The sequence below is a fragment of the Diabrotica virgifera genome, chromosome 1 (genome assembly GCF_917563875.1).
Source record: "Diabrotica virgifera virgifera chromosome 1, PGI_DIABVI_V3a".
NCBI lineage: Eukaryota > Metazoa > Arthropoda > Insecta > Coleoptera > Chrysomelidae > Diabrotica > Diabrotica virgifera.
The window spans coordinates 293,355,022-293,370,071 of record NC_065443.1 but is presented as its reverse complement, the minus strand read 5'-3'; the positions used below and the strand labels follow the sequence as shown (position 1 = coordinate 293,370,071).

The 15,050-nt window shown below is 32.2% G+C and overlaps 1 protein-coding gene across 4 annotated transcripts in view; it reads right to left on the bottom strand.

The window, feature by feature from the left end:
- Positions 1–15,050, bottom strand: part of LOC126885282 (zinc finger protein 345-like) — a 44,944-nt gene that overhangs the window by 4,131 nt on the left and 25,763 nt on the right. For 2 of the 4 annotated variants that reach the window (XM_050651790.1, XM_050651794.1), the window contains exon 2: positions 3,360–4,773. In XM_050651790.1, coding sequence (XP_050507747.1) covers positions 3,360–4,773 — 1,414 coding nt within the window. Of the gene's footprint in view, positions 1–2,642; positions 4,774–15,050 lie in introns of those variants that run through there. The other 2 variants (XM_050651805.1, XM_050651798.1) reach the window with 2 other exon arrangements.

Sequence of the window (15,050 nt, the reverse complement as noted above, 5' to 3'; positions counted from 1 at the left end):
GCACCCTTCGATATTTCTTTAAGTCGTCAGACCGAGCACATATGTCTTAAGTCACACTTATAAGGTCTGATACGAAAGTGGACAACCATTTGGTGTTGTGTCATTTGATACTCCTTCTTGAACTTCTTTCCACAAAGTTCACATTCAAAAGGTTTCACAGAATGTTCTAGTTGATGACATCTGAAATGATTAATTTGAGTGAATTGTCTCAAGCAAACATGACATTTATAATTTTTCTGCACAGTATTTGAAAACTTATGGTATTGCAACTAGTGATTTTTAGATATATTGGCTGTGTGCAAGTACTTGGAAGGGATACGAGAAAGCATCGTGCGAAAGTAGCGGAGAAATCTTGTAACTTTAATTCATATTGTCAATGGAAATTGTCATATTGACATATTTCATACCCACTGTCATTGAAGAAAATGGGATTTCGCAAATGCTGTGTTATAAATTGTAAACATACAACAAAAAATTGTCAATTTAAGTTCTATTTGTTTCCAACTTATAAACACAAATTAATACAAAGCGAAAAGTGGATTTCCATGTAATGTTTACCTTTTAATAACATAACATCAATCTGACTTTTTCTTCTTTTCTACTTTCCATACAATGTTTACCTTTTAATAACTTAACATCAATTTTACTTTTTCTTCTTATTCTTTTTTGGGCTATGACCTTGACAATTATTCAGTAACAAGGACTAATACACTTGGCCAATATAATTAAAACTGCTACAAATGATGCTGTGCTCTGAAACCAGGTGTCGCTCTTCCGAACTTGCACGGTCCCAATAAATGTAAAATTATATCGGCATAGCTCGCAATAAAATAGTCGTACATAAGAATGAAAAGGCACCCCTAGATATGTATTTGACTATTGGTATTAATCAGTACTGAGTAGCCAAGTTTGAGAAAGTAAAATAAACTCGAAACATGATCAATAAAAAATGCAATAGGAAGTAACGCAACCAATTTGTAGCAATAATGCTAGTAGTCCATTCTTTCACGGTTTTTGCTCTATATTTTAAAGAACCGCTTGGATTGACTTGAAATTTGGCATACATATAGCTTACATGTCAAAGAAAAAAAGTGATATTGTGCCGATGTGTGCTTTTGCCCTGGGGGTGACTTTCACCCCTTGTTGGGGGTGAAAAAATATATATCCAAACTAAGTCCGGAACTGGGTAAACTGACTAATTTTAAGTAACTTTTGTTCTATAGAGCTTTTTCGCCAAGTCAACACTTTTCGAGTTATTTGCAAGTAAATATGTTCATTTTTCAACAAAATAACCACATTTTTAGACGGTTTTTCGCAAATAACTCAAAAAGTAAGTACTTTGTCGAAAAAAACGTTCTTAGCAAAAATATAGCCTATAAAAAAGTAAAAAAAATGGTGTACGCGTTAGGTCTCTGGATCTCGTAGAACCAGAGTTATAGCCAATGAAAAATAGATTAATATTCACCAAATTTCAAATGGAATATTTCGACGTGAAATATCCAAAAAATTAAGCACTTGTTGGGGAAAACCTATTATATCTTTTTTAAAGTGTTAAAAAAAGCTTTATTTGTGTCTTTACAAAAAGTTTCTAGCATTAAATTTAAGCAAGTTACGCTCAAAATAAAGTTGGTCCTTTTGTTTTTGCAAAAAAAATATGGAAGACCACCCCCTAATTAGGAACTTAAATTAAATTAATCGTTACCGCTCCACAAATTATTTTACTTATGTTGTGTTTATATGATCTGTAAGTTTGATCGATTCAAAGTGCTTATTTTTGAAAAAATTTGGTTTCAAAGTAAAATTTTTAAAATATTAAATTTTGAAAAATATGCTTTTTTTCAAAATAACTTAAAAATTGTTAGAGATACCAAAAATCTCGAAAAACAAAAAAAGTCAGATTTGCTTTTCTGAATATCATGTATTTTTTTTGTTTTTCTGTTAGACAAAAATTGATTAAGATTTGGTGTTTCTAAATTTGCATACATTCGTGATCAGTGACTCGTTCAACCCCTTTTAACTACAGCCCTTTCAATAATAAGGACTTTTAACCGATGAAACTTACAGATCATATAAACAATATATACACGAGTCAAGAAACTTGTGAAGTCGTAACGATTAAGTTCATTTAAGATACCAATTAGGGGGTGATTTTCTCGATTTTTTTACCAAAACCATAAGGGACTAACTTTATTTTGAGCGTAACTTGTTTAATTTTGATGCTAGAAATTTTTTTTATAAAACAAGAATGATTTTTAAACACTTTAAATAAGTTGTAATGAGTTTTCCCCGAAATGTGCTTCGTTTTTGGTTATTTCACGTAAAAGTATTTCATTTGGAATTTGACGAATATGTTCTCGTACAAGCGGTTCTTTAAAATTTAGAGGTTTTGCAATATTTTACCGTTAAAGAACGGACTATAGAGGGTCCTGATTTCCAGAGCATTAACTTACAATATATGTGCCACGGAGAAAATTAAAGCAGCCTGGGGTAGCATTTCTTTTTATTGATAATTCAAGTTTATTCTACTTTTTCAAACTTGGCTGATTTTGTTAAATGACAAATTAGGTACAAGGTTTGCATACATTCTAAAATGATTCCAGCAAAAAATAGACTTCTATGGAAAATAAAAAAAAATTTACTGAAAAATTTTTTGTAAAACGTATACAAACTTTTATTAAAATCCCGTTAAGGGCTACATCACTACCGATCGTTTTCGATTTTCTTACAAAATCATCATCAGTGTTAAAATAAACCTAAAATTAAGTACATATAACCGTGTTAATGAATACAAAGTTGATATTTGAAATTTTGACTAGGGTTAAAGCAAGTTGGCTATATTTACAGGTTAAATGCTAGCTGAGCCACCAAAGAAATACCAGGGCGAGAACCTTTTAAATGGTATGTACAAATGCATATATCTTTTACCTTTTACAACCTTTTACATACCTTTTACAAATGCATATTTGTTTGAAATTCCATAGAATGGATATAATGATTAATAAGGAATTATGCCCTTAGGTAAAGTATGAACCTTCCCATCACGTTGAATGTAAACTGAGTTGTTGTCTCTACATTACGACAGTTTGATGGCAACTGAATGAAAGTTAAGATCTGTTTCTGAAAGGTGTCACAAACAAACAATGTGACATTGAGGTTTTGTATAATTTATCTAGTATTACTCTAGCCAACCTCTATGGAAAATGTTCATTATGGTCTGCTTTTTGACAGATCTCGCAGTAGGTAACAATTTTTCAAGATTATTTAAAGACATCTGTTATGTTTTCTGGACGGGGAAAGTAGTACTTTTATCAACGTGGATTTTCTTATGTTTGTACATGTTACTTTGGTTAGCAAAAGACCTCAAACAAATATCGCATTCGTAAGGTTTTTCTAAAGTGTGGATTCGCATATGACCTTTTAAGCCGTGCCTCGTTGACATCCTTTTCTCGCACACGTCACATTTGAAACAGTCTTTGTTTTCGTGTAGAAGCACATGCGTCTTTAATGCTGAATTTTCTGAATAACGTTTATAGCAAATCTCGCACTGAAACGGCTTATCTCCGTTATGAACTTGCATGTGCCTAGTCAAACCACGCTTTTCTGTGAACTTCTTTTGACAAATTTCACATTTGAAGCGCTTGTTGTCTGAATGCACAAACAAATGCTGTTTTAAATTACTTGACGTGGCAAACTTTTTCGAACATATACTGCATTCGAAACGTTTTTCTTTGGAATGGAGAAGCTTATGTCGGCGTAAACTGCTTCTAGAACAAAGTTTCTTGAGGCAGATCTCACATTCAAAAGGTTTTTCTGCAGTGTGGACCAACATGTGTGGTTTAAGACTATAATTGTGTTTGAACTCTTTTGAGCAAATATTACATTTGAAAGGCTTTTCTTTAGAGTGGACATACATATGTTGGTTAAGACGGTATACGTATTTAAACTCTTTTGAACAAACCTCGCACTTGGCAGGCTTGTCTCCCGTGTGACGAAGCATATGCATTCTCAGTCCCCATTTTCGTACAAACTCCTGCGGACAAATCGTGCATTTGTGTGGTTTGTCCCCATTATGCACCCTTCGGTGTTTCTTCAAGTCGTCAGACCGAACACATATTTTAGGGCACAAGTCACACTTATAAGGTCTGATACCAAAGTGGACAACCATGTGGTGATGAGTCATTTGATACTCCTTCTTGAACTTCTTTCCACAGAGTTCGCATTCAAAAGGCTTCACAGAATGTTCTAGTTGATGACATCTGAAATGATCATTTTGGGTGAATTCTTTCGAACAAACATGACATTTATAACTTTTCTGTCCTAGTAAATAGCGATTTTTAGAAAGTTGTTCTAAACCAACTTTACATGTATATGGATTTTTCGTAGATTCCACAGGCACATGTGTGGTCAAGTTACCGGATTTATTAAGTTTTTTTTGAATCGTGGTACATTCAAATAACTTTTGGTCAGTGTGAAAGATAAAATGGGACTTTGGTTTTTTTGGACACAACGTACAGCGTACATATTCCTTTTTACTTTCATCAAATGTATAGTGGTCTTCATATGACGATCCGTTTTCATCATTTTTCTTTTTCACTAAATCATGTAATATGGAAGATGACTTGATTTTAGTTTGCTTAGTTCGTATTACCTTTTTTGCAAAATGACTTACTTTACAATGAGACATAAGTATTGAAGGTTTTATGCATGTTTTGCCACAGAAGGAACAACTATGAATTTTGTTTTTGTTCCTTGTTGAGGTTAGCCAAGAAAGCCCTAAAATAAAGATTAAAGATAATTAAATACAGTACCAGATATGACCATGTAAAATAATTATTATATAATCAGTATACCAGTTAGTGATGGTGAATGCAGTGATTTTTAAATCACTCTGTGGTCAGTGACCGTCAGTGGCGTAACAAACTTCGTCGGGGCCCCCCCGCAGAATTGGAAATGGGGCCCTCTTTAAAAAGTTACTAAATACGACTTGTTTAACAAAAACGTATACAGGGTGGGGCATTAGTGTGACAAAGTCCCATTACTCGTTTGTCGTAAGAGATACGAAAAAAAGATATTTAGGTAAAAGTTGGGGCACACATAGTACCATAATTTAAAAATATTTTCAAATATACAGGGTCGTCCGTATTGACAGAGTGACACAAACTTATGTTTTTTTTAATGGAACACCCTGTATATTTTTACATTTTTGGATTCTCCTCGATGTTTCCTTTCTTAAAATATATGGTTTTGTAATATTATACGAGGTAGTTTAAAAGTTAATTACGTTTTTTTGTTAATTTCGTAGCAAAATCTACACCCTGTAGAATTTTAGTGATTTGACATCAAATTTTTATTTTATGTTCAAACGATTTTTAATATGGCCTACTATTGTTAAACATTAACAGTATAGCGAAATGTTTAATTTTAGTATACAGGGTGGGTCGAAACTCGGAATGAGTATTTTCTGAGTTTTCTTAAATGGAACACCCTCTATTTAAGTATTGTAATGAAATGATATTTTATGGTACTTTTTTATTTCTTAAGCATTCCCTATACCTAAGTGCTTTAATTTGTAAGTTATTCGTGATTCTTTAAGCCAAACATTAATTGTAAGAAAAATTACGTGAATTTTTATTAGGTGGCTGTGAAAATATTTAATCAGAAATAATTTTTGAAAAAGAAAATACATCATAATCTAGTCTGATCCTTAATTTATTACTATTGGATGAAATATCCAAATAAATTCGTGGTTAAGTTTGTTGGTGCGCAAAATATTAATAAAAACATACAATATTCTACCTCGTCGGCTATGACACTAAATTTCCTTAAAAATTTGACATTATACTATTTTTATAGATCCAGTTGCTTTGTTGCCATTACTAATATGAATTTTTCTTATGAGAAACTGACTAATAAGATTTTGGTGCTAGTGGAATATAACAAAAATGTGCTACTAGCAATAAGAATTTTTCATTAGAAATTCCTTGATAGACGACAAATAAGAAGAGAAACGTTTAAAAATATACTAGAACGGTTTCAACGGACTGATCACTTAGATTATGATAAATCTGCTCGAATAAAACTATTGTAAGTGAAGAAAACAGCAATTATATGTAATCCTTAGTGTCACTGAGGATCTGCATATTAGTACAATCGTTCTTACAATCTAAGTATCTAGTCTGTTGAAACCGTTTTAATATACTTTCAAAAGTTTCTCTTTTTGGTTGTCGTCTATCAGGGAACTGCTGATGATAAATTTTTATTGCTAGTAGCTCATTTTTGTTATACTCTTCTAGCACAAAGCCATTTTAATCCGTTCCTAATTAGAAAAATTAATATTAGTAATGGTATCAAATCAACTGAAACTATATAAATAGTATAATGTCAAATGTTTAAGCAAATTTTGTGTCATAGCCAACTAGGCGGAATTTTGTATGTTTGATTCATATTTTAAGCACCAACAACCTTAACTACGAATGTATTTAGATATATCATCCAATATTAATAAATTAAGGATCAGGCTAGATTATTATGTATTTTTTTTTCGAAAAATTACTTTTAATTGGATATTTTCACGGCTACCTAATGAAATTTTACGTAATTTTTGTTGCAATTAATGTTTGCTTAAAGAATGACGAATAACTTTCAAATTAAAGCACCTAGGTATAGGGAATGCTTAAGAAATAAAAATGTACCATAAAATATAATTTCATTACAATACTAAAATACAGGGTGTTCCATTTAAGAAAACTCAGAAAATACTCATTCCGAGTTTCGACCCACCCTGTATACTAAAATTAAACATTTCTCTATACTGTTAATGATTAACAGTAGTAGACTATATTAAAAATCGTTTGAACATAAAATAAAAATTTGATGGCAAATCACTAAAATTCTACAGGGTGTAGATTTTGCTACGAAATTAACAAAAAAACGTAATTAACTTTTAAACTGCCACGTACAATATTACAAAACCATATATTTTAAGAAAGGAAACATCGAGGAGAATCCAAAAATGTAAAAATGTACAGGGTGTTCCATTAGAAAAAACATAAGTCTGTGTCACGCTGTCAATACGGACGACCCTGTATATTTGAAAATATTTTTAAATTATGGTACTATGTGTGCTCCAACTTTTACCTAAATAACTTTTTTTCATATCTCTTACGACAAACGAGTAATTGGACTTCGTCACACTAATGCCCCACCCTGTATGTAATAGCCTAATAAATGACAGTGAAATACGGAGATTCCGTGTAATTTTCAGTGTCATCACCGAAGTGATCAAGTCAATACTTATTAAATTATTTGCGAGTGAAAATGTTTATTGTTCAACAAGAAAACCACGTTTTCAAGCGGTTTTTCGCAAATAACTCAAAAAGAATTTGATCTAAAAAATATTTTTAGCAAAAATGTAGCTTATAAAAAAAATGATGTCTATCGACCCAGTAAAAACAAAGTTGTGACTTATGAAAAAATTCTTCTTATTCTTCAAATTCCAAATCGAATATTTCAACGTGAAATAACCAAAAAATGAAGCACTTTTCGGGAAAAACTCATTGAAAATTTTTTAAAAATTTTTATTTTTTATAAAAGTCCCCCTATTTAGCACCCAAAATTCGCTTTACAAATTACATACTTAACTTTTTTTCTATGATCTGCAAATTTCACTTTTTCAAAGACCTTATTTTTGAACGAGTCACTAATCACGAGTGTATGCAAATTTTGAACAGCCATTTATCTTAACCAATTTTTGTGTTAATAACAAAATAAAACCATAATATTTATAAAAGCAAAAGCTACATTTCTTTACTATTTGAGATTTTTTGTATCACTAATAATTTTTAAGTTATTTTGAAAAAGGGCATTTTTCCAAAATAAAAAACCTTTTCCTATTAAAAAACCAATTTTTTTCAAAAATAAAAACTTTGAACCGGTCAAACTTACAGATCATATAAACAATACATATATAAAGTGAATGGTAAAGCGCTAACTATTAATTTTATTTGAGGTGCTAAATAGGGGGACATTTACACGATTTTTTTTACCAAAAAATGTGGGCCAACTTTATTTTGAGCTTAACTCGATTAGTTTTGATCCCAGATACTTTTATAAAAATTAAAGCTCTTTTTACACATTTTAAAAAAAATTATTAAGTTTTCCCCGAAAAGTGCTTTATTTTGGTTATTTTACGCTGAAATATTCGATTTGGAATTGGACGAATAAGAACAATTTTTCTTGAGCTTTAATTTTGCTTTTACTGTGTCGACTGACTTCATGAATAGACCATTTTTTTTTGTTTTTTATAAGCTAAATTTTTGCTAAAAATATTTTTTTGATAACTTACTTTCTAACAATTTTCTTCGTGTACTACTATCAGCGAGTATATCTAAAATTTTATTAATACATATCTATCTGATGGACAACTTTATTTTCAATACAACACTGCTTAAAAAACGTTGCGTATGTACTTATGCCTATAATAATATAAAAATGACACATTTTTAGACGACCAAATGGAGCCCCTGACATATTGCCCCCCCCCGCAAGCTTCAAGACTCAAACATGTAATCCATCTTCTATATAATAGAGAAGTTTCTGTAGAATAGATGAACTACAGAATCTATAGTATAGACATAGGCAACGGAATAAGGCAAGGGAATCATTGAGTCCAATTCTCTTCAATTTAATCATGAATGAAATCGCCAACAGCATCAACAAAGAAAGAGGATACAGAGTGGGAAACAAAGAAGTAAAAATACTCGGTTATGAAGACGACGCAATATTGATATCCCATGCTACGGGGGCCGCTGTTACGCCTCTGGAAACTACTTTTTTTTTTTTAATGTTTATTAGGCAATCTGTTATAACATATAACAATAGGCACATTTTATCTGAGAAATAATGACATGAAGAGATTGTGACCAGCGCCACACATCTCTATAGAGATAATATTAAATTACTGTATTACATACAGGGTGGGGCATTAGTGTGACAAAGTCCAATTACTCGTTTGTCGTAAGAGATACGAAAAAAAGTTATTTAGGTAAAAGCTGGGGCACACATAGTATCAGATTTTTAAAATATTTTCAAATATACAGGGGCGTCCGTCTTGACAGGGTGACACAAACTTATGTTTTTTTAAATGGAACACCCTATATATTTTTACATTTTTGGATTCTCCTCGATGTTTCCTTTCTTAAAATATATAGTTGTGTGATATTATACCAGGTAGTTTAAAAGTTAATTACGTTTTTTTGTTAATTTCGTAGCAAAATCTACACCCTGTAGAATTGTAGTGATTTGACATCAAATTTTCTATTTACATTCAAACGATTTTTAGTATAGTCTACTACTGTTAATCATTAATAGTATATCGAAATGTTTAATTTTAGTATACAGGGTGGGTCGAAACTCGGAATGAGTATTTTCTGAGTTTTCTTAAATGGAACACCCTGTATTTTAGTATTGTAATGACATTATATTTTATGGTACTCTTTTATTTCTTAAGCATTTCCTATACCTAAGTGCTTTAATTTGTAAGTTATTCGTCATTATTTAAGCAAACATTAATTGCAACAAACATTACGTAAAATTTCATTAGGTAGCCGTGAAAATATCCAATAAAACGTAATTTTTCGAAAAAAAAAATACATAATAATCTAGCCTGATCCTTAATTTATTAATACTGGATGAGATATCCAAATACATTCGTAGTTAAGGTTGTCGGTGCTTAAAATATGAATCAAACATACAAAATTCTGCCTAGTTGGCTATGACACAAAATTTGCTTAAACATTTGACATTATACTATTTATATAGTTCCAGTTGATTTGATACCATTACTAATATTAATTTTTCTAATGAGGAACGGATTAAAATGGCTTTGTGCTAGGAGAGTATAACAAAAATTAGCTACTTGCAATAAAAATTTATCATCAGCAATTCCCTGATAGACGACACCCAAAAAGAGAAACTTTTGAAAGTATACTAAAACGGTTTCAACAGACTAGATACTTAGATTGTAAGAACGATTTTACCAATATGCAGATCCTCAGTGACACTAAGGATTACATTTAATTGCTGTTTTCTTCACTTACAATAGTTTTTATTCGAGCAGATTTATCATAATCTAAGTGATCAGTCCGTTGAAACCGTTCTAGTATATTTTTAAACGTTTCTCTTCTTAGTTGTCGTCTATCAGGGAATTTCTGATGAAAAATTCTTATTGCTACTAGCACATTTTTGTTATATTCCACTAGCACCAAAATCTTATTAATCAGTTTCTCATAAGAAAAATACATATTAGTAATGGTAACAAAGCAACTGGATCTATAAAAATAGTATAATGTCAAATTTTTAAGGAAATTTAGTGTCATAGCCGACTAGGTAGAATATTGTATGTTTTTATTAATATTTTGCGCACCAACAACCTTAACTACGAATTTATTTGGATATTTCATCCAATAGTAATAAATTAAGGATCAGACTAGATTATGATGTCTTTTCTTTTCCAAAAATTATTTTTGATTAAATATTTTCACAGCCACCTATTAAAATTTCACGTAATTTTTCTTACAATTAATGTTTGGCTTAAAGAATCACGAATAACCTACAAATTAAAGCACTTAGATATAGGGAATGCTTAAGAAATAAAAAAGTACCATAAAATATCATTTCATTACAATACTTAAATACAGGGTGTTCCATTTAAGAAAACTCAGAAAATACTCATTCCGAGTTTCGACCCACCCTGTATACTAAAATTAAACATATCGCTATACTGTTAATGTACAACAATAGTAGACTATATTAAAAATCCTTTGAACATAAAATAAAAATTTGATGTCAAATCACTAAAATTCTACAGGGTGTAGATTTTGCTGCGAAATTAACAAAAAAACGTAATTAACTTTTAAACTACCTCGTATAATATTATAAAACCATATATTTTAAGAAAGGAAACATCGAGGAGAATCCAAAAATGTAAAAATATACAGGGTGTTCCATTAAAAAAAACATAAGTTTGTGTCACCCTGTCAATACGGACGACTCTGTATATTTGAAAATATTTTTAAATTATGGTACTATGTGGGCCCCAACTTTTACCTAAATAACTTTTTTTTGTATCTCTTACGACAAACGAGTAATTGGACTTTGTCACACTAATGCCCCACCCTGTATATTAACTTAGCTAATGTAACAATGTTAATGTCTGTGCGGTAAATCTAATGGTGTCTGTCTCTTTAACCGTTTTGTTTCCTGACTGTTGTCTAACAAATTAATTGCAAGCACATTCGCGTGGCTTTCAAGACGTACGATGTATTTTGCACTTAACTCCACTATCACTTCACTGACGGTTTTGGTTTCCAGATCATTGTAAATATCCCAGTTAGTAACAAACCACGGAGCATCGATTATTGAACGTAGCACCTTGGACTGGAATCTCTCAATTATGGATACATTAGACTTGGATGCTGTTCCCCAGAGCTGCAGACCATATGCCCAGACTGATTTGAATATTGTGTTGTAGACTAGCAGTTTATTTCTTGTCGTGAGCTTAGACTTACGCCCTAGAAGCCAATAATGCTTACTAAATTTTATGCCCAGTTGTTTCCGTTTGTTCCATATATGGGTTCTCCAGGTTAATCCCCTGTCCAAGTGCATGCCCAGATATTTTACAGAGGTAACTGAGGGAATTACCTTATTATTTATTGTTACTGTAGGTGATTCACCGTGACATTTTGTAAAAACAATATGGTTTGATTTTTGTTCATTCAATTTAATTCTCCAATTTTGTGCCCATGTATTTATTTGATTTAATACTCTCTGGAGTTTTGCAACAGCTTCGACGGGATTTTTGTGTACTGCTAGGATTGCAGTATCGTCTGCAAAGGTGGTGGTCGTTGTATCACGATCTGTGGGTAAGTCGGCTGTGTAAATCAGATACAGTTGTGGTCCCAGAACACTTCCTTGCGGTACCCCTGATCTGATGGGATATAGTTTTGTATAGGTTGACTCAAACTTCACTCGAAAGTATCTTTCTGATAAATACGACTTAAGGAGTGTATATAGTTCCTCTGGTAAGTTCTTTTTCAGTTTATACAACAGTCCTTGATGCCAAACTTTATCAAAAGCCTGGCTAACATCGAGGAATGCTGCTGAACAGTAACTTTTTTCTTCAAAGGTTTTATTTATAACGTTGACCACTCTGTGAACTTGTTCAACGGTGCCATGCTCTTTCCTAAAGCCAAATTGGTGGTCGGGTATCATATTTCTGTCGATTAGTATTTGTAGAAGTCTCTTTTCTATTATTTTTTCCATGATCTTAGACATTACTGGCATTAAACTAATTGGCCGATATGAAGTGGGCTCATTTGGAGGTTTTCCTGATTTTTGTATAAGGATAACTTCCGCAATTTTCCATTGCATTGGGAAGTGTTTTAGCCTTAGTACCGCATTACACAATTGAGTTAGCATTTTAATTGCTTTGGTAGGTAGATTTTTAATTACCTCACCTGTGATTAAGTCATAGCCAGGTGCCTTCTTTTTTATTAGATTATTGTTGATTATGTTTTGAACTTCTTTGGGTGAAGCGTGTAGTGTGTTTTCTCTTGTCGGGGTTTGGTTCTGTAGGAAATTGTAGATTTCTTGATCGTTATTTGTTGCAGCAGCTGGTATAGGTTTGAAAACTTCTTCTAGGTATTCGCCGAAAGTTTCTGCCTTTTCATTGTTTGTTCTGGCCCATGTTCCGTTGGATTTTCTAATTGGTGGGATATGACGATGTTGCTGTTTTAATTTTTTTGTAGCCTTCCATGGCGCATAATCGCTGGCATCTGACGGCGTTAAATTTTCTAGGTATTCTTGAACGCTGTTATTTTTTAGTTGTTTTAGTAGTTCCTTCAATTGTCGTGCTGCTCTATTGAGCCTTAACTTGTCATCTGGATGTCTAGTTTGCTTCCAAGTTCTACTCAGATACCTTTTTTCAATTATTTTTTCTCTGACATTTATTGGACAATTAATTTTTTGTTTTGCTTTTGTTGGTGGAGGTGTTGATTTCCATGCAGCTTCCTGAATCGTTGTTGTGTAATTTTGGATTTCTTTTTCTAGTTCTTCTGGTGACTTCAGTGATACATTTAGTTCAATATTTGCTTCGACCCTTTCTCTGAAAGCTTGCCAGTTGGTTTTGTAATTTTGCAACTTGGGCAGAGGCTCTTTTTCTTTAATTCCTGAATGTACAGTTGCTACTACAGGAGGATGATCAGACTCTATATCAAAATTTGATTCGATACTTAGATATCCCCTTGAGAACCCTTTTGTAACAAAGAAATCTAAACAGTCGGGAACTTTCTGCGGGTCGGATGGCCAGTATGTAGGCTGATACGTAGACAAATGGTCCAAGTGTTGTTCTGATATGATTTGATGTAGTACCCTGCCTCTTCCAGGAGCGCACAGTCTTGAACCCCAACTAGTATGTTTGGCGTTATAGTCTCCACCTGCCAGGAAACGGTTACCAAGTTGGTTAAAGAGATTACTTAAAGAATTTTTGTTAGCTCTATAATTTGGTGGGCAGTATACAGCAGCTATCGAGATTGGTCCGATCCAATCTTCTATTTCAATGGAGACTGCTTGTAGATCTGGTTGTTCAATCTTGTGTAAAATATGGTGTTTTATACCATTTCTAATTATTATAGCTGCTCCAGCACTGGCTCTTCTTGCTGCGTCTGGATGGGCAGCATTGTACATTAAATAGTTGGATATTCTAAAACTATTTTCTATTGTTAAGTGAGATTCTGTAAAAATACTCGGTTATGAAGACGACGCAATATTGATATCCCATGCTACGGGGGCCTCTGTTACGCCTCTGGAAACTACTGCCGATAATTGTATCGAAATACTTAATGTAAAGAGAAAACCCATTTCTAGATTTAGAAATATTGTTCTGAAATTAGGCAAATTGCAATTCTCAAATCTTTCAATGGTCACGTACAAAGCAATATAGTATATTGCCGTTACCATAAAAATTCGTGAGACCGGAAAAGATTAATTTTACAGATACGAGAAAATTTACGTTCTTAAATTTAAACACACAACGTAAAATAATATACCAATAACAGATTTTTACATAATATCAGATGACAAGATGGGGCCCCAGGTCGCTTGGGCCGCCCCGCAAGCTTTATGCTGCGGGGGCCTCTGTTACGCCCCTGGTGACCGTGATTTTTAGATAACGGTGATTTTAAACACTCACCGCGATCGCCGTTCTTTTATGTAAAGTAACTGATAGTCACAATAGTTGTAAACTAAACACGATCGCGATTACTGTGTATTAGGTCATAATATAAAAACATATTCCTGATATTGAATATGTGTAACGCAACTAGATGGTTGACTTATTTATAATATAAATTTACAATACCAACAATAAAGTAATCCATTTAGAAACCAAAACAAAACTTTTTTGACAACGCCTCCTCTTTAAATAAAACTAAAAATAACACTAAAATATCAAGTAATTATTTATATACAGTCGGAAAAATGAAAGATTACCCATGAGCGATCACATCAATTACTTATTTTGTATTTGCTGTCTTTTTTTTATAACAAACATTTGTTATTTATAGAAAAAGACAGCAAATACAAAATAAGTGATTGATGTGATCGTTCATGCGTAATCTTTCATTTTTCCGACTGTATACTTTTAAGAATGTTTTTATGAAAGAAGAAATATTCATAGTACATTATTTCACGGTTTTTGCTGCAAATTTTAAAGAACCGGTTGGATTGTGCTTTTGCCCTGTCAGTGACTTTCACCCTCTCTGGGGGTGAAAAAATATATGTCCAAAATAAGACCGAAAATGGATAAAATAACTAATTTTAAGTAAATTTTGTTCTATAGAGCTTTTTCGCCAAGTCAACACTTTTCGAGTTATTTGCGAGTGAATATGTTCATTTTTCAATAAAATATCTACGTTTTTCGCAAATAACTCAAAAAGTAAGTGTTATGTCGAAAAAATACTCTTAGCAAAACATAGCCTGTAAAAATAAAAAAA